This window comes from Salvelinus namaycush, chromosome 12, assembly GCF_016432855.1.
Source record: "Salvelinus namaycush isolate Seneca chromosome 12, SaNama_1.0, whole genome shotgun sequence".
Lineage (NCBI taxonomy): Eukaryota > Metazoa > Chordata > Actinopteri > Salmoniformes > Salmonidae > Salvelinus > Salvelinus namaycush.
This window is the reverse complement of record NC_052318.1, coordinates 24,529,186-24,548,010: the sequence shown is the minus strand read 5'-3', so window position 1 is coordinate 24,548,010 and position 18,825 is coordinate 24,529,186. Positions and strand designations below refer to the sequence as shown.

General features: G+C 45.8%; 1 protein-coding gene across 1 annotated transcript in view; it reads left to right on the top strand.

Annotated features, from left to right (window-relative positions):
- LOC120057447 (homeobox protein cut-like 1) overlaps window positions 1-18,825 on the top strand; it is a 266,738-nt gene that overhangs the window by 126,521 nt on the left and 121,392 nt on the right. Inside the window, exon 3 of the mRNA XM_039006064.1 lies at window positions 10,133-10,180. Within this exon, the coding sequence (XP_038861992.1) occupies window positions 10,133-10,180 (48 nt within the window). The remainder of the gene's footprint in view (window positions 1-10,132; window positions 10,181-18,825) is intronic.

Below are 18,825 nucleotides of genomic sequence, written 5' to 3'. Positions count from 1 at the left end.
ATGGGGGTGCCACAGGGTTCAATCCTCGGGCCGACTCTCTTCTCTGTTTACATCAATGATGTTGCTCTTGCTGCTGGTGATTCTCTGATACACCTCTACGCAGACGACACCATTCTGTATACTTCTGGCCCCTCTTTGGACACTGTGTTAACAAACCTCCAGACGAGCTTCAATGCCATACAACTCTCCTTCCGTGGCCTCCAACTTCTCTTAAACGCAAGTAAAACTAAATGCATGCTATTCAACCGATCACTCCCCGCACCTGCTCGCCCGTCCAGCATCACTACTCTGGACGGCTCTGACTTAGAATACGTGGACAACTACAAATACCTAGGTGTCTGGTTAGATTGTAAACTCTCCTTCCAGACTCACATTAAGCATCTCCAATCCAAAATTTAATCTAGAATCGGCTTCCTATATAGCAACAAAGCATCCTTCACTCATGCTGCCAAACATACCCTCGTAAAACTGACCATCCTACCGATCCTCGACTTCGGTGATGTCATCTATAAAATAGCCTCCAACACTCTACTCAACAAACTGGATGCAGTCTATCACAGTGCCATCCGTTTTGTCACCAAAGCCCCATACACCACCCACCATTGCGACCTGTACGCTCTCGTTGGTTGGCCCTCGCTTCATACTCGTCGCCAAACCCACTGGCTACAGGTTATCTACAAGTCTCTGCTAGGTAAAGCCCCGCCTTATCTCAGCTCACTGGTCACCATAGCAGCACCCACTCGTAGCACGCACTCCAGCAGGTATATCTCACTGGTCACCCCCAAAGCCAATTCCTCCTTTGGTTGTCTTTCCTTCCAGTTCTCTGCTGCCAATGACTGGAACGAACTGCAAAAATCTTTGGAGACTCATATCTCCCTCACTAGCTTTAAGCACCAGCTGTCAGAGCAGCTCACAGATCACTGCACCTGTACATAGCCCATCTGTAAACAGCCCATCTATCTACCTACCTCATCCCCATACTGTATTTATTTATTTATCTTGCTCCGTTGCACCCCAGTATTTCTACTTGCACATTCATCTTCTGCACATCTACCATTCCAGTGTTTAATTGCTATATTGTAATTACTTCGCCACCATGGCCTATTTATTGCCTTAACTCCCTTATCTTACCTCATTTGCACTCACTGTATATAGACTTTTTGTTTTCTTTTGATCTACTGTATTATTGACTGTATGTTTTGTTTATTCCATGTGTAACTCTGTGTTGTTGTATGTGTCGAATTGCTATGCTTTATCTTGGCCAGGTCGCAGTTGCAAATGAGAACTTGCTCTCAACTAGCCTACCTGGTTAAATAAAGCTGCATTTTTTTTTATTTTTAAAGAACCCTGCCATTCAAAACCTATCTTGAGATGAGGATGGGCAGGGGAGGGGATGAGGATGGGTGTCTCTTTATTGGGAGCGGCGGTGATCAATGGTATTGTGTGTAGTGATGAGGTGGATGGTGGCCCAGCCCAGTGTAACGTCTGTGTGGAAAAGAGGCTGGCCATGAGGCTGGCTGGCTCTGGGTACCGACGGGGCAACACCGACACTGCAGCCTTTTGTGTGAGGGACTATGGGAAAGTCGTGACCTCATTCCCAGACAAGCGTCAGGGGTAGCAGGGGGACGGGGGGTGGGTGTGTATGTGTCTTTGGCCGGCTCTCACGTACCCCCTCCCCATTCCACTTGACCCTGAGACTACCCCACACCCTCAACCCTCCTGTTCGTTACGTATTAATTTACAACCACAATAGTGAGTTGGATTCATCCTTAAACTACTCATGTTTCTCTCTTTTTGGTCTCACATGTTATCAAATACAGATATAGCCATGGTTGGTCGTTTTCTGTGACAAGGTTAGGAGCGGTATACTTAAAATGTTTGGAGTTTCCCACACCAGGCTCTTCCCCCCCTGTCTGCCCTAATGGTTGTTGGCCTTTGGCAGGAGGGCAATGAGGGGAGGTCAAAAAGCCTGGCCCTTAATTGTGAGTGGATCTGGCCCCCTCCAGATGGGGAACGGTAAACGGTGTTTGCAGAGCAGTGGGGGGGGGCTCTGTCTAATGATAGTAAACTGATTGAGTATGTATCTGGGGGTCTAGCATCTAGTATCAGGGTAGTGTTTGTAAAGCCTCTAGTATCAGGATAGTGTTTGTAAAGCGTCTAGTATCAGGATAGTGTTTGTAAAGCGTCTAGTATCAGGATAGTGTTTGTAAAGCGTCTAGTATCAGGATAGTGTTTGTAAAGCGTCTAGTATCAGGATAGTGTTTGTAAAGCGTCTAGTATCAGGATAGTGTCTGTAAAGCGTCTAGTATCAGAATAGTGTCTGTAAAGCGTCTAGTATCAGGATAGTGTCTGTAAAGCGTCTAGTATCAGGATAGTGTTTGTAAAGTGTCTAGTATCAGGATAGTATCTGTAAAGCGTCTAGTATCAGGATAGTGTTTGTAAAGCGTCTAGTACCAGGATAGTGTTTGTAAAGCGTCTAGTATCAGGATAGTGTTTGTAAAGCGTCTAGTATCAGGATAGTGTTTGTAAAGCGTCTAGTATCAGGATAGTGTTTGTAAAGCGTCTAGTATCAGGATAGTGTTTGTAAAGCGTCTAGTATCAGGATAGTGTTTGTAAAGCGTCTAGTATCAGAATAGTGTCTGTAAAGCGTCTAGTATCAGGATAGTGTTTGTAAAGCGTCTAGTATCAGGATAGTGTCTGTAAAGCGTCTAGTATCAGGATAGTGTTTGTAAAGCGTCTAGTATCAGGATAGTATCTGTAAAGCGTCTAGTATCAGGATAGTGTTTGTAAAGCGTCTATCAGGATAGTGTTTGTAAAGCGTCTAGTATCAGGGTAGTGTTTGTAAAGCGTCTAGTATCAGCATAGTGTTTGTAAAGCGTCTAGTATCAGGATAGTGTCTGTAAAGCGTCTAGTATCAGGATAGTGTTTGTAAAGCGTCTAGTATCAGGATAGTATCTGTAAAGTGTCTAGTATCAGGATAGTGTTTGTAAAGCGTCTAGTATCAGGATAGTGTTTGTAAAGCGTCTAGTATCAGGATAGTGTTTGTAAAGCGTCTAGTATCAGGATAGTGTCTGTAAAGCGTCTAGTATCAGGATAGTGTTTGTAAAGCGTCTAGTATCAGGATAGTGTCTGTAAAGCGTCTAGTATCAGGATAGTGTCTGTAAAGCGTCTAGTATCAGGATAGTGTCTGTAAAGCGTCTAGTATCAGGATAGTGTTTGTAAAGCGTCTAGTATCAGGATAGTATCTGTAAAGCGTCTAGTATCAGCATAGTGTTTGTAAAGCGTCTAGTATCAGGATAGTGTTTGTAAAGCGTCTGCTGTTGGGCCAATGTTTGTAAAATAACTCTGGTTTCAGATATTTTGTAGAATGTTGTCTGTCTAACCACAACTCATAAAGTGACTGTCAGTGTTTGTTGAACAACAACCTGGTATTGTAATGGGGTTTGTAGAATAGGCCTAGTTTACTCTGTCAAGTGCCTGCTACTTGAGACACCATTAGTAAAATAACCCGTAAAATGTTTGACATCCAAGGTTGTGTGTAAAACGTCTTTTGTAAAACGACTTGTAAAGTGTCTGCTATCAGGGGGGTGAATGGCTGTGGGAGGTGCGGGTGGGGGGGGGGGGGGGTCATTGAGAGGGGCGAGCTCCATAATTGGCGCTCTCCTAGAAGTGGCGCGCTTCTATTTCCTTTAGTGGTGGAGGGCGGACAGCGTTTCTCTTATCATTGGGGTCTTCTCTCATTCATCACTGCTTCCCACTCAATGCTCCCTCTTTGTGCTGCCGAGGTGTAGGAGGGGTAGCCTAGCCGTGTGGCCCCCAGCCTGGCCTACCCGGGCCCCCTGGAATAATAAGCAGGGTAATGTCTTCTGTCTTTGTCAGATGGCCTCTGTGCAACCAATCTTCAGGGAGTGACAAGCAGGGGTCAGCCTGTCCCCATCAAACCATGGAGGTGGAGAATTGACCCACTACTTAGCCCTCTGAGAGAGAGATGGAGTGAGAGAACCAGTGGTGTTTTTAGCCTTCGATGCAATGGGAGTGGAGACGTTAGTGCAGGAACAGAAAGTTTCATAACCCTACATCTGACCTTCTCCTGTTTACACGTTCCTGTTCTCCTTGGGACTCTGTCCAATGGGAAAGAGAATATTATGCTCTCCGGTTGCATGGGTGAATATGGCTGAGATCACTGAATTCATGTCAGTCCATCAGAAGTTACCTGGGGAAGGAAATACATTTACATGTCATTTTCCTTCCCTCTTAGCCAAGAGGCTAGTTGCAATCAATTTAATTGCGCAGTTTAGACTTTGATAAGTCCTTCATTGTAATGCCCGAGGTGTAGTGGATGAACAGGAGTCAAACGCAGGAGACAGAGAGTTCAGAGTAGCGTTCAAAATTGAATTACCCACACGGGTGCAAACACGACGCTACTCAAAAAAACAAATGCTTCACCCCAAACAGAGTGAGAACCACGGAAAATACCAACCAACACGATACCCAGACACAACAAGAATGTACAGAGTGTACACACAACAATCCCGCACACCCAGCAGGCCGGGCTGCTGGGTAATAAAGCCCCACAAATCACCCTAACCACAAACAGGTGCACCTACTCAACAAAAAGGGAGGGGGAGGAAAAGTCAGTAGCAGCTAGTAGGCCGGTGACGACGACCGCCGAGCGCCACCCGAACAGGAAGGGGAGCCACCTTCGGTGGGAGTCGTTACATTCATACATGGATTTGCAAGTATTGAGTATATTGTAAATGTTACAATACCTTAGTGTATAACATTTATCCACTTATCTATAGTAGGTAGACATTAGCATAGGCATAACCAAACAGTGAGGCTGCAGGTTGGTGTGTGTATGTGCTCCCTGGTGATGATGTACCGCCCACACACTCACACGGTTCAGCAGACACACACTGCGGCAGGCAGGCAGCAACACGGGCAGCTCAGTTGCTCGGCATCAGGACCCCGGTTTCCTTTCTCTCCGCAACACAGCCTACATGAAGAGGTCCTTAGCCAGCGCAAGGCAATCATCGAAGAGAGAGGGAGAAAATGAAAATGAAAGACAGAGAGACAGTGAGGGTAGGGAAAAGAAAGAGACAGAACAGTAGTAGTAGGAACAGAGGCCTAGAGCGTCAGACGCAACCCTCCTCCATTCACGGCCCTGGATTAAAGATGCATTGAGCGGTTTGTGTCTGTTGGGTGGGGGGGCTGGCCGGGACTGGGGAATGTTTTCGCGGAAAGGCATGGCCCAGTTCTTCTGGATGATCTGGTAAAAAATATCTCCCGTCTGTCTCTCCAATATCTCTATAAGAGACATGTGATGTTTAGTCCAACTCCATCACTGTATACTCATTAATATTCTCCCGTATCTTTTAATCTTATTCTTCAGTCATCTCCATCTCTGTTTCTCTCTCTCCCTACCTCCCTCTTTGATTCGCTGGCTCATCCTCTTGTGTTTCCTCTACTTGCCCTCTGTCATGTCTGGGCCAGCGGGACCCCCTCTCGCGGCGCTGATGTACTGGGCAGTGGCTGAGTCACAAGCCCCCTTGCCCCTGACCGCCGACTCATCTCCTCCTGTAGCCAGCCTGTAGCCAGCCTCAGACCAGACACAGGGGTTAGGCTCCCCTGCCTGTGCTCGGCCAGGCCAGGCCACAGCCAGTGTGAGGCTTGGCTAGCAGCCGCTTGGCTCACAGACCCAGTGGCAGAGACCGGTCAAAAGAGAGAGAACTCCTGCCATTGTGCTACAGTAACCCAGTGGCAAAGGAGGGGAGAGGTGGGTGTGGAGAGAAAGATGGAGGAAATAAGAGAGCGAGAAATCCGTCCACTGTGCTAACCCAATAGCAGGGACAGAGAAAGAAACCATAGGAACAAATGGAGGGAGAGCGGCTCTCCCTCAAGGACTAGACATGCAATTTTCTGCCCTCTAAAGACCAAGTGCCCTCGCTTGAAACCCTCAACTCAGGACAAAAAAAACTTAAATGACACAAATGCTGCAATATTACCAAACCCAGGCACTTTCTCTCTCATCTTCATGACATAGACTAATTCTGTAGCCCTTTCTCTCTCCACGCATCACTGCTCTCCACTATAGAGATGAGAGCTCATAGGCCCGAGTAGTACACCCTCCGGGTCTCCACTGTACGCTGCTTATTTCATTGAACAATGACCACACAGGTCCAATGCACTCAAACACAAAGCGAGGGCCACTCAGTGGGTCGACCATTAAAAGGGGAGCGAGGGTTACTTAAAAGCTGAATATGAAAAGAAGCCATTGTCTATGTCCCTGACCGTCACTGGGGAAAAGAAAGTCTGGCCTAGAAGAAATTGTGTTAATGTAGCCATTGTGCTAAGAAGGTAATTGGTTAAATAGTGGCAGGCATCCAGTGGAGGGATCCCTGAGGAAGGCCATGTCTGATGTAAAGCTTGTAAACTCATTGTGGTATCAGACTCTTGTCCTCTTCTCCTCCCTTCTTACACTCCTCACCCTCTTTCTCTCCCCTACTTTTCCCCATTCTCACGTTCTCTCTCCCACTGCTCCCTCCAGCTCTCTGAGGATACCTTGTGATTGTAGTGCGTGTGTGTTTGTGTGTGTGGACCTGCAGGCTTGCCTCCCTGGAGATCTGGGCCGGTTTCCAAGACAGGGAGCTCCCGGGTGGTGGAGAGATTAAAATGAAATGCAATCACCATAACAATCCCTTTTAGTTTGAGAGGTGATGTACACTACATGACCAAAAGTATGTGGAGACCTGCTCATTGAACATCTCATTCCAAAATCATGGGCATTAATATGGAGGTGGTCCCCCCTTTGCTGCTGTAACAGCCTCCAGTCTTCTGGGAAGGCTTTCCACTAGATGTTGGAACACTGCTGTGGGAACTTGCTCTCATTCAAGCCACAAATGCATCAGAAGCCACTGCCAGATTTCTGGATTGGGCTGCGCTCAGAGTATCCTGCCTTGGCAAATCGCGCTGTTAAGACACTGATGCCCTTCGCAACCACGTACCTATGTGAGAGTGGATTCTCGGCCCTCACTAGCATGAAAACTAAAATTAAAATGATTTAAGACTAAGGCTTTAAGACAACCCACCATTGCAACCCACCATTTAAGACAATCCAACATTGCAGAGTTATGTGCATCCTTTCAAGCACACCCTTCTCATTAACCTGTGGTGAGTTATTCACAATTTTCGATGAACAAATAAGGTTTTATATGTAAGCTGGTTAAATATAGAGCAAAATGATTGATTATTATTATATTATTTTTTGTGCCCTGGTCCTATAAGAGCTCTTTGTCACTTCCCACGAGCCAGCTTGTGACAAAAAGTAATTCTTATGTTTAATAAATGTATAGTGTGTGTGGCAGGCTTACAATGATGGCAAAAAACAACATTTGAGAGTGTGCTGACCCTGGTGCTAGAGGGTGTATGCAGCTGGATGTTGATTGTTTGAAGGGGTACGGGACTATAAACGTTTGGGAACCACTGTTTTAGAGAATTTGGCAGTACGTCTAACCGGCCTCACAACCCCAGACCACATGTAACCATGGCAGCCCAGGACCTCCACATCCGGCTTCTTCACCTGTGATATCGTCTGAGGGGGAGTGGAGGTGCTGAGGAGTATTTCTATCTGTAATATAGCCCTTTTGTGGGGGAAAATGAATTATGATTGGCCCTAATCTATGGATTTCACATGACTGGGAATACAGATATGCATCTGACTGGGCAGGGGTGCAGCCATGGGTGGGCCTGCCCAGTCAGATGCATATCTGTATTCCCAGTCATGTGAAATCCATAGATTAGGGGCTAATAAATGTATATCAATTGACTGATTTCCTTATATGAACTGTAACTCAGTAAAATCTTTGAAATTGGTGCATGTTGGGTTTATATTTTTGGTTCAGTATATGTATGTATAGGTACAAATTGCATTTCCATGTGGTTTTCATGGACCTGCTCCCTCCATCTGAACCCCTTGTGAACCATGTGATGTGTGTCCTCAATCACTCTGGCCTGAAGATCAGTGTTTACTGGGCTAGCTTTTATTGGTCACTTGGTCAAGCCTTTTTATCCATCAGTGTAAAGATAATTTTTATGCAGTGGGGCTCTCTGTATATCAAATTTGGGGCAATTGCATTTGCAGATCTCGAGCTGTGTGTGTGTGTGTGTGTGTGTGTGTGTGTGTGTGTGTGTGTGTGTGTGTGTGTGTGTGTGTGTGTGTGTGTGTGTGTGTGTGTGTGTGTGTGTGTGTGTGTGTGTGTGTGTGTGTGTGTGTGTGTGTGTGTGTGTGTGTGTTTTTCCCTGTCGAGATCCAGAAAGACTTTGGAGTTCTCTTGGCCGGGGCAGGAGTGTTATGTTGAAACCAGATGTTGAGCGATGTTTCCTTTTTGTCACGTGGCCCCTTCATAAAGGTGATCTGTACGGTAGCCAGTGGCGACGGAAGATCAGTGGGCTCAGCTGCTCCCTCCAGGGGACTGGGAAAAGTCCAGCACACTAGGTACCTAGCTAGCATCGCGCTAATGTTAGCTTAGCACAGCATGGTATGGTCTGGGTCAGCCAGTCCCCAGAGTCTTCCATAGAGGCTCCCTAGTTGAAGGGAAAGGGAGGGAGGGGAAGGGAAGAGCGGGGGGAGACTGGTGTAAACATCAGTCAGTCATAGAAGGCACACTTACACACATCAATGTGGAGGGAGAGAAAGTAAAACGAGAGGAGAGATGGGGAAGAGGATACAACAGAAACCCATAGGCATTTAAGAGCTCTTCATTTCACACAATTGTAATGTCTACCCTGCAAGTTAGGGTTGGTCAGCTTAAAATATATGGCCCTTCATGCATTTTGTACATTTCACAATTGACACACGGTTTCAGTAATAGGTTACAGAGGTTATACTGTGTCACAGGACCCCCATGTGCTGTGCATGTGTTGTGCAAGTGTCAGAGTACACCTATACTGTATCCTGAGGGTGACTGAAATGTCCACTTGACTAATGTGGGCCAGTCTTTTAGGAGTGTACGTGGTGTGTGTGCGCATGTGTGTAAATGCATTGCATTCCACTAACTGGCTGCTGCTAACTCGGTTTCAGTGGTCAGTTCTGTTTTGGAGCATGCTGTGCATTCCTATAGGGAGGCCTCATGTAAGGCCTTTTTGTACCCAGCTGAGATTTATTCAGGGGCGTTTTTAATTAAATGTTATGATCAAACACGCCTGCTCTGTTCAAATGAAAAGAGACATTGAAATTGGCCATAATCAGATATACTTTAATGGCGAGGTGTCGCATCGCTCCACTGTAGGTTGCCCAAGGTAAGATTCATCATTGCTTGAGTAAGGTCGGAACAACGTTTGTTTTGATTGGAGCCTTTATATATTCACTTGTTTTTGGGACTTAATTTCAAATAAGTTTTATTTTCATCCGCCGCAGATTCGAGACTCAACCCAGTTTCTCCCAAGTTAAACAGACAAATAACTCTACAGAAATAGTCAGCTGTTGAAGTTGGCCACTTTTTCAGGCCTAACATTACTTTTAGAAGTGAATTAATGAACAGAGCCCACATTTGCATGTAGCGTCTCTACGTTTTTCTGTTTTTGCTTGAATGGTAATTTAACCAGAAACAACTGAGTCATGGCGAGAGAGGGTGAGAGGGAGAGTAAATGTATGCCGCTTGCACGCTTTCCCTTTAAGCACAGCGTCCTCTCTGCTCTCATTCAAGGGTAGCACAAGGTGATACTCTGTTTTGTTTTTCTTCCTCCTTTTCCCAGAGAACAAACCTTCCCTCTGGGAGGGTTTGGACAAATCAGGATCCCCATTTTCATATGTTTAATGTGTTTCTATGCTCCGTATCTGGGAACAAAAGGCAACACTCTGCCTCATCCATCAGAGTTGACAGTAGGGATTTTGCCTCACAGAGAGAATGTAGTGAAAATAGGGCCTGGCTTTTCTAAACTTAACATATGGTTAGTTTGTAAGAGGTTTCTGCTCAATTCTGTGGGGATGAAAGTCAATGACCAAGGTGTTAAAGACTATGGAAACAGAGAATGTGGACATTTTCACCGTATGAGAATGTATTGTGTTTTGCTCTCCCACAAGGTAGCATTGTTATGCGATGCTAATCCTTTTCCTTCTTTTTTTGTCTTGCAGGATCTGCGAAAGCAGGTAGCTCCATTGCTAAAGGGCTTCCAAGCAGAGGTGAGTGCTATTTAAAACTCTAGAACATTTAATACCTAGCTTTCCTTTATCGATTTAAGGATGTGTGTTTGTGTGTAGCCTACTGTACATCGTGTATGTTGTGAGGGATGGCGGACATTTTGTTTTTGCGGGGAGACAGTGGCCCCCTGACACACCCCATAAAGGCTGACATGTGCCGTCTCTGCCTGGCTAGACTTCTGCTGGCTGGCTGGCTGCTCTGCTCTCCTGCTGGAGGAGCCTTCCCTTCCCCAGTGGAGCTCTCGCCAGGGGAGTCCATTATTTGTGTCCTTTTATGAGGCTCTCTAGCTCCCAGCCATGTTTAAATTGCATCCCCTTAAAATATTCCAGCCAAACTGCTCCTGATCAGAGCTTCAGTCTTAAACTCCAGGCAGACATGCCTTTCTCTGTTTCATAACCCCCCACCTCCCCTTTATGGCTATGTGTCACATCGTCTGATGCAAAGCTCCTTTTGATATCTGCTAAAATGAATGCAATTGGCCTCCTGAATAATGGTTTGCCAATGGGAGAAACATGTTGCCAATTGTCTCTTGCACTGAATCTCTGACTTTCTGTGTGTCTGTGTGCGAGATATTGTGGTATCATTGCCTCAGAAATGTGAGCACGGGGGTGTGGATGAGAGTAAATGAGCCAGTTTACACCAAGGGCTGATTCGCGGGTGGACAGGGGGGGTGAGGTTGCGGGCGGCTGATGGCAATAGCGCTTTAACCCTCTATTCTGGAGGGTGTGCAGGGTGGGGGTGCAATGCCCACTATGACCGCGGCGGGTTTAAATCCCTGACCCTGACAATGCGCCCTGACAGCCTAGGCCAGCCACAGGGAAGAGCGGCCCTGCCGATTTAACATTTTGTCCTGAGAGCGCCCCTTGCACTGCTCTGAAAGTATGGTAACTTCAGAATTGATTTAGGGGACTTTAATGATAATAATGTGAGCTGTGAGACTTGAGGCGGGGAGGAGGGGTGTGGGAGTGAGAGCTGTGTTTCTGGCGCCAGCTCTTAATTCCTCCTCAAGTGCCACTCCTGCAGTAAATAAGGGCTTAGCGATGTGAGGGCTTTATGGAGAGCATCTGAACAGGCCCAGCCTTTCTCCTCTGAGTGCCTCTGCTGCTATACTGCTACTGCTGGGGCCTGCCTCGGCTGGAGGCACTGCCTGAATTACTACAGTCAATTCACTTTTAATCTTTGTCAAATCAGGAAAGGATTTCAATTCAATCCTATGAATCAATTAGAATACATTTTTAGAATAGCCACTGATGTGGTCACACTGGTGTTTATGTTGGCTTGAGGCACTTTCATTCTTGACAGGCAGCAATGTCCATAAATCCATAAATCTGTCAACTATTTTAGGGGACAGATGCATGATAAGTGTTTGTCGACTGCAAATTTGTCCTCTGTCTTACTTAGTGCATATTTAATTTGGTAATGATGGAGGAATGTAACATTTTGCCACTGTCAGATTGCATTTTTAATTCGGAGCATGCATTTGTGAGTCTACCTCACTAATTCATGATATAAAATGTTTTGAGTTTAGTCTGAACATAATTGTAAGGCCTGCTACTCCCTTTATATGTTATGTTTGGAGTTCTCTGCCTTGTCACAAACCAGTGTATTTTTTCATGTGCAGTACACTATTTTGTATACAGTGCATTTCAATTCCAGAAAAAGACAGTAGGTTACTTAAGACAGAAATTATACTAGAACATCACTAGTCGTCTGACCCATGAGTAATCCCTCTTCAGTGAATACGGTCCTGTTTCTGATTTCCCTGTTCCAGGAGGATTTACCAGTACTATGCAGCGTTACTTAGTGCAACAATTAAATACATTGTTAGAAAAAGAAACCATGTGGTACACCTTTATTTTGATTGGTTGTTTGCTACCTCATTTGTGTTCACAACAAATTTCTCTCATGCTCAAAGATATTCTATTACTTTTAACTCATCTGATGGTATTATTAAGTTAATTCCACTGTACTGAGATATTTGATTATTTGAGAAATCCCTTCAGAGAAACACAAACTGTACATTGTAGTCTTAGGAGTGGCCTTGAAATCAAACTGTCGTTTTGATCACTTTGATGATCACATGTCTCCCAACGCTCCCCAACGCTGTCTATGGGCACCATTGTGTTGCCATGTTACACCCAGCACCCCAGTCAGCTTCTTATCCCTGACAGTAATTAGTCACCACTTAATTATATTCCTATTCCTGTCGGCTCTTAAAGTATTATTTTGTTAAGTGCTCTGGATCTCCTAAAACAAAGCCCACTCTCTCACTGAGAGGCCCAAGAATTTGGCTGCCCTCTAAATGGCTGCTAAATAAAACTCCTAGCTGCTACTGCGTGCCATGACTCAGTAATTGGTCAGTGGCTGTTATCAGCCCAGCTCTACCTTGCTATATAGGCCTATATATAGACCCCTGGACAGGAAACCCCTAATATGAAACAGAGTGTAGATGGTGGGATTTAAGAAAAGAAGAGAGAATGGAAAGAAAGTACAGTAATGCCGGCTATTTTAAAGATTTGCCTTGCTTCAAATGTCTGTCACCCTCGAACCCTCAAAATGTCTATCGCCGGCGCCTCCCAATAAAGACGCTGCTTCAGCGACTAAAAGCACTTCTTTATAATTCAGCAGCAAGGAGTGCCATATAAATTTCATGAAGTTAAAGGGGCTGGAAAGACGGCTCCCTGTACACCTCTCTCAGGCAGGGCGGAACCGCACCGCAGCCTGTCTGGCCCATTAGCGTTCATTGTGGTTGGAGCGAGCGATTTGTGAGGGCCCCCAGGCCTATTATTGACGGAGTTAATCTTCCCTGTTTAAATCACCCCAGGTTTAAAAATACCCACTACTCCCCCACATCACACGGGCCTGGCTCACAGGCACCAGCCTAAGACTCCTACAGCCATTTTAATTTATCTCCTCTGTGGATGAATGGGGCGATTGGCAAGGACAGGAGAAGTCCCTGACCTTCGCGAAGGCCCAACTTATCATCTCAGGAATTTGGGGCTTACACTTTGTTTTCCATGAGCATCAGCAGGGTGAGAGCTAACGGTGTTCCAGATCTCAGAAACGGCTCCTCATGTGAAAGCAGTAGTGTTGACTGCTTTAATAGGGAGCAAAACAAATGACTAAATGGAGACTCGGTGAGATTCAAAGATTGTCAGATACAGAAGACACTGTACACAAGCATTTCAGCTCTCTCCATAGGGGGAAGGAGAGGGAAAAGGTCAGTTTTTCTGCTCCCTCTGTTCCTTATACACAAGGCAGAGCATGAAGTGCGGCGCATTATGAGATGCTCTAAGACTTCTGGAAGGCCTCAAGGGTTAGGGAGAGGAGCCAGGCAGACAGATCTGTTTGGGTTGTTTCTCTTTTTTTCTTTCTTTCTAACTGTTTCAGTTTTTTACATTTTATTTGTGAAATGAGCGAGCGCTTCCTTTCCTGTCAGGAAATGAGAACACAATGGGGAGCAGAGCTCAGCACTCGGCACCCACAGGCCCATGTGGACACACACCACAGCAAGGGGAGGGTTGGCGGGAGGGAGGGAGGGCTGGAGAGCTCAATGGCACCCCCTCTTGGGGAGAGGGGGGGATCTTTCTACCATACCACCTCCCACTGCAACTGTAGCCTCCCCCACCTACTCACACACACTTGCACATGCATGCACGTAAACACATTCTTTCCTGGTCTCCCTTGATACTGTCCCTACTGTCGCCAAAGCCTCGGAGGGAACCCGTCCTTGCAGGAAGTGTGACGTGTGAATGTCGTGTGTGACGCCACCGGAGTGTTCTCCGTCTCTCCCCGGACCATCTCTGCTTCTCCAAGACAACGCTCAGAGTCTATCTCAGATGCATTTTACAGCCACAGCAACTGTAGCTTGATGACGAACTGTCACTGTAAATGAAGAGGGAAGAATCAGCATCGAGTCAGTCAGTGGCGTGTAAAGAAACCAGTCGCTAAGGAACAGGGTTGTGTTGGTTACTTTCTAAATGTACTCCATTATGGTTAATAGTTACTTGTCCCAAAATATTACGAGTTTTTGGATTACCCAAACTCAGTAATGTCATCTGATTACTTTCCCCTTAAGAGGTGCAGGTTAGTAGCTGGAACAGCCACAAAGTCATAAAATCTGATTTAAACATAACCCTAACCACACTGCTAACCATATGTGTAACCCTAACCTTAAATGAAGACCAAAAAGTTACCAAAAAAGTTTGAAGGTTTTTACAATGTAGCCAATTCTGACTTTGCAGCTGGCCCATCTAGAGGAAATTGATCAGTTCTGCCATAAGGAGAAGGCTCATCCCAATAAACGCCAAGAGGCATTAAAAGAGGACAAAAATGAATAATACCAATTGAATGACCTCTTGCAGGATAAATCAATGTTAGAGTTTACATAGTTGGCCATAAATGGATGTTGCATTTTACTTTATGTGTTGGTTATGTAGGCTTCTTCTAACCCATTGCTTTCTACTTCAGATAATAATATGATTAGTCTGTATCTTTACATTAAAAAACTGTCAGTCAGAGTCCCAGTCATTCCAATTAATGTAATACCCCTTGATCTTCAAGAATAGGACTTGGAAATATAGATTAGCCTAATTGTTTTACCTGAGCATAACCCAAAAATGAAGAACTAATTAGCCTACTCTGTTTATGATTTTGCTGTCATGGAGGACTGATTGGGGCTCATTGCTTCAAGCTGAAAAATAAATGGTGCTATTGAAATGGCATGCTTTGAGCATTAGCGAAAAATGCTATTTGTATGTGGAAAACTAGATGCTCTCACTTGTGGTCTTCTTAAATGAGACTTGTTTTGACAGTATGGAGCACAATACCACAGGGGACTTTAGAAGGGAGGAACTCAAACTTTTATTCTATAGGCTGGGATCTGCTCTATGTGGCTGTTGCAAGAGCGCATTTTCACTGGCTGTCCACTGGGAGCGTATTCGTTAGGCTGATTCTGTTTGAAAACGCTTCTTAAACTGAAAGTTTTAAAAAGTATCTGTAATCTGATGACAATATTTTTGCTGGTAAAGTAACAGATTACAGTTAGTTTTTTTGTAATCCCTTACATGTAAACTGTTACTCCCCAACCCTGATGAGGAATGAGATTTAAATGTGAGTAAATTGTTAGTACGCAGTGTAAGCTATTATTTTATTTAAGGGCACACCAAATCAGTGTGCCACTTCCAAACCCCACAAAGCCTAGTCAGGCAACCGAATGCTACAGAGAGACCTTCAGGAGACGTGATGGCTGTGGCAGAGAGAGACACGTACAAAGTGGCATAGGAGTGGGACAAATGCAGGAAGTCACTACTGATTTTGCATAATTGCGGTGTAATTTTGGACGTCTGTCTCGTCGTAAGGGCACCGAGAGCCCAGGGAGAAGGCTGTGAAAGTTAAGTTGGCAGCTCGCACAGCGCTGTGATTAGCTCAACTCTCAGACAGTGTGTGTGTGTGTGTGTGTGTGTGTGTGTGTGTGTGTGTGTGTGTGTGTGTGTGTGTGTGTGTGTGTGTGTGTGTGTGTGTGTGTGTGTGTGTGTGTGTGTGTGTGTGTGTGTGTGTGTGTGTGTTGGCATAGGCATACAGTAAAAAGGGGAGACTGGGATGGGCCTCAACTTATATCAGGTTATTAAAAGTGTGTTTTCAAAAGGATTTTGTGTGAATTGGGCAGCAGGTAGCCTGGTGGTTAGAGTACTGGGACAGTAACTGAAAAGGTTGCTGGATCAAATCCCTTAGCTGATCATGTTTTGATCTGTTCAAATCAAATTTTATTTGTCACATACACATGGTTAGCAGATGTTAATGCTAGTGTAGCGAAATGCTTGTGCTTCTAGTTCCTACCCCATGCAGTAATATCTAACAAGTAATCTAACCTAACAATTTCACAACTACCTTATACACACAAGTGTAAAGGAATGAATAAGAATATGTACATAAAAATATATGAATGAGCGATGGCCGAACCTCATAGACAAGATGCAGTAGATGGTATATAGTACAGTATATACATATGAGATGAGTAATATAGGGTATGTAGACATTATATAAAGTGGCATTGTTTAAAGTGGCTAGTGATACATTTATTACATAAATGTTTTCATTATTAAAGTGGCTGGAGTTGAGTCAGTATGTTGGCAGCAGCCACTCAATGTTAGTGATGGCTGTTTAACAGTCTGATGGCCTTGAGATAGAAGCTGTTTTTCAGTCTCTCGTTCCCCGCTTTGATGCACCTGTACTGACCTCGCCTTCTGGATGATAGCGAGGAGAACAGGCAGTGGCTCGGGTGGTTGTTGTCCTTGATGATCTTTTTGGCCTTCCTGTGACATCGGGTGGTGTGGGTGTCCTGGAGGGCAGGCAGTTTGCCCCCGGTGATGTGTTGTGCAGACCTCACTACACTCTGGAGAGCCTTACAGTTGTGGGCGGAGCAGTTGCCGTACCAGGCGGTGATACCAGCCCGACAGGATGCTCTCGATTGTGCATCTGTAAAAGTTTGAGTGTTTTTGGTGACAAGCCGATTTGCTTCAGCCTCCTGAGGTTGAAGAGGCGCTGCTGCGCCTTCTTCACCACGCTGTCTATGTGGGTGGACCATTTCAGTTTGTCTGTGATGTGTACGCAGAGGAACTTAAAACTTTCCACCTTCTCCACTACTGTCCTGTCGATGTGGATAGGGGGGTGCTCCCTCTGCTGTTTCCTGAAGTCCACGATCATCTCCTTTGTTTTGTTGACATTGAGTGTGAGGTTATTTTCCTGACACCACACTCCGAGGGCCCTCACCTCCTCCCTGTAGGCCGTCTCGTCATTGTTTGTAATCAAGCCTACCACTGTAGTGTCGTCTTCAAACTTGATGATTGAGTTGGAGGCATGCATGGCCACGCAGTCATGGGTGAACAGGGAGTACAGGAGAGGGCTGAGAACGCACCCTTGTGGGGCCCCAGTGTTGAGGATCAGCGGGGTGGAGATGTTGTTACCTACCCTCACCACCTGGGGGCGGCCCGTCAGGACCGTTGTTCTGCCCCTGAACAAAGCAGTTAACCCAATGTTCCTCGCTAGGCCGTCATTGCAAATATGAATTTGTTCTTAACTGACTTGCTTAGTTAAATAAAGGTACATTTTTTTTAAATAACGTTGTTTTTTTTAACATACAATATGTGTGTGATTGTGTAAAGGCATACCTGCCCCTGTCCTCGAACCCACTACTCTCTACTGTATCCTTGAGTAAGATGTCCCTCCTTCTGTATATGATTAAGCTACTCTCTCTCCAGCGCCTCCCGCCCCCATGGCACACAAAGAGAGTGGGTGACTGTGATGATGGCACAGGGTGGTGCTCGTTCTCTGATCTCCCTATGGCACTGACGCTGATTCCAGGCGATGCCCGATCTGCCCCAGAGGAGCAATGTGTCAGCCATCACAGACCATCACTGTGTGACGCCGTTTCGCTCCTCCATCCTATCCCAACTCCACTCTTATGATGAGATCTCTAATGTTGTACGAGGTAAACTTTGGCTGTAATCACAGATCTAGGATCAGATTACCCAATACCCAATCCTCACCACCATTAGGGGGATTAGAAAACATCTGACCCTGGACCAGTGGTTAGAGGAACATCAACCTACTTCTAATGTAAGGTTACAGCAATGAGGAAAATTTGTAGAAATATATATCCATACTACTGTAGCTGCCTGCAAGTAGGCCTAGTGTGTTAGGCCCCCCATATGACAACCCCAGGTGACATAGAGATGAAGAGAGGGGGCTAGGTAGCTGTTTCCTGTTTCCCTAGGAAGCCCAGAGGATGCTCTAAGTCACTGTCCTCTCAGACTATAATTCCCTGCTTAAAAGAAAGCTGCAAAGCCAGTAATCCCTCCTACCCAACCCAAAAAGAAGCACACTCAAACACACACACACATATACTCTCTCTCCCCGCAATCTCTCCCCCGCACACGCACACCACTCCGGATCAGTTATCCACAGCTTAAAACCTGCTCTGCAATTAAGGGGTTAGGCCAGGTCACAGACAGAGACAAGCAGGCCAACGGTTTCCCCTGGCCCCTAAGCCGATGCCAAAGCCTTCCTTGTGTTTCATCTAGCTCCCGCTAGTGTCATTAGGCTAGCAACCGCCATCTATTTTTAAGTTGTTCCTGCACCCCTAAAGAGTCCAGATGGTTCATTGGAGGGGCGTTATGCTATACCTGTGAGCTGGTCAGCTTTGGCATCGGCCCAAATCTCGCCTTTTTAACACAAACGGACTAACACACACACACACACACACACACACAGAGAGGAATCATCTGTTTGTGTCTTTGTATGTGTGTGTGTGTGTGTGATCATTCAGAAGGCAGCACGGCCGGCGTTGCCAGATGCCCTCCTCTGTCAGAATGTGTATGGGACTGCATTGGAGAGAGAGGCAGATAATCTGCACTGAGCCATGGCCGCACAGTCACGCAGGGCCTTGGCACACACACACACACACACACACACACACACACACACACACACACACACACACACACACACACACACACACACACACACACACACACACACACACACACACACACACACACACACACACTCCGGTGCCATCCATCCCATTACCTTACCTCTCTCTCCCTCCTCAACCCCCCCAGTCACT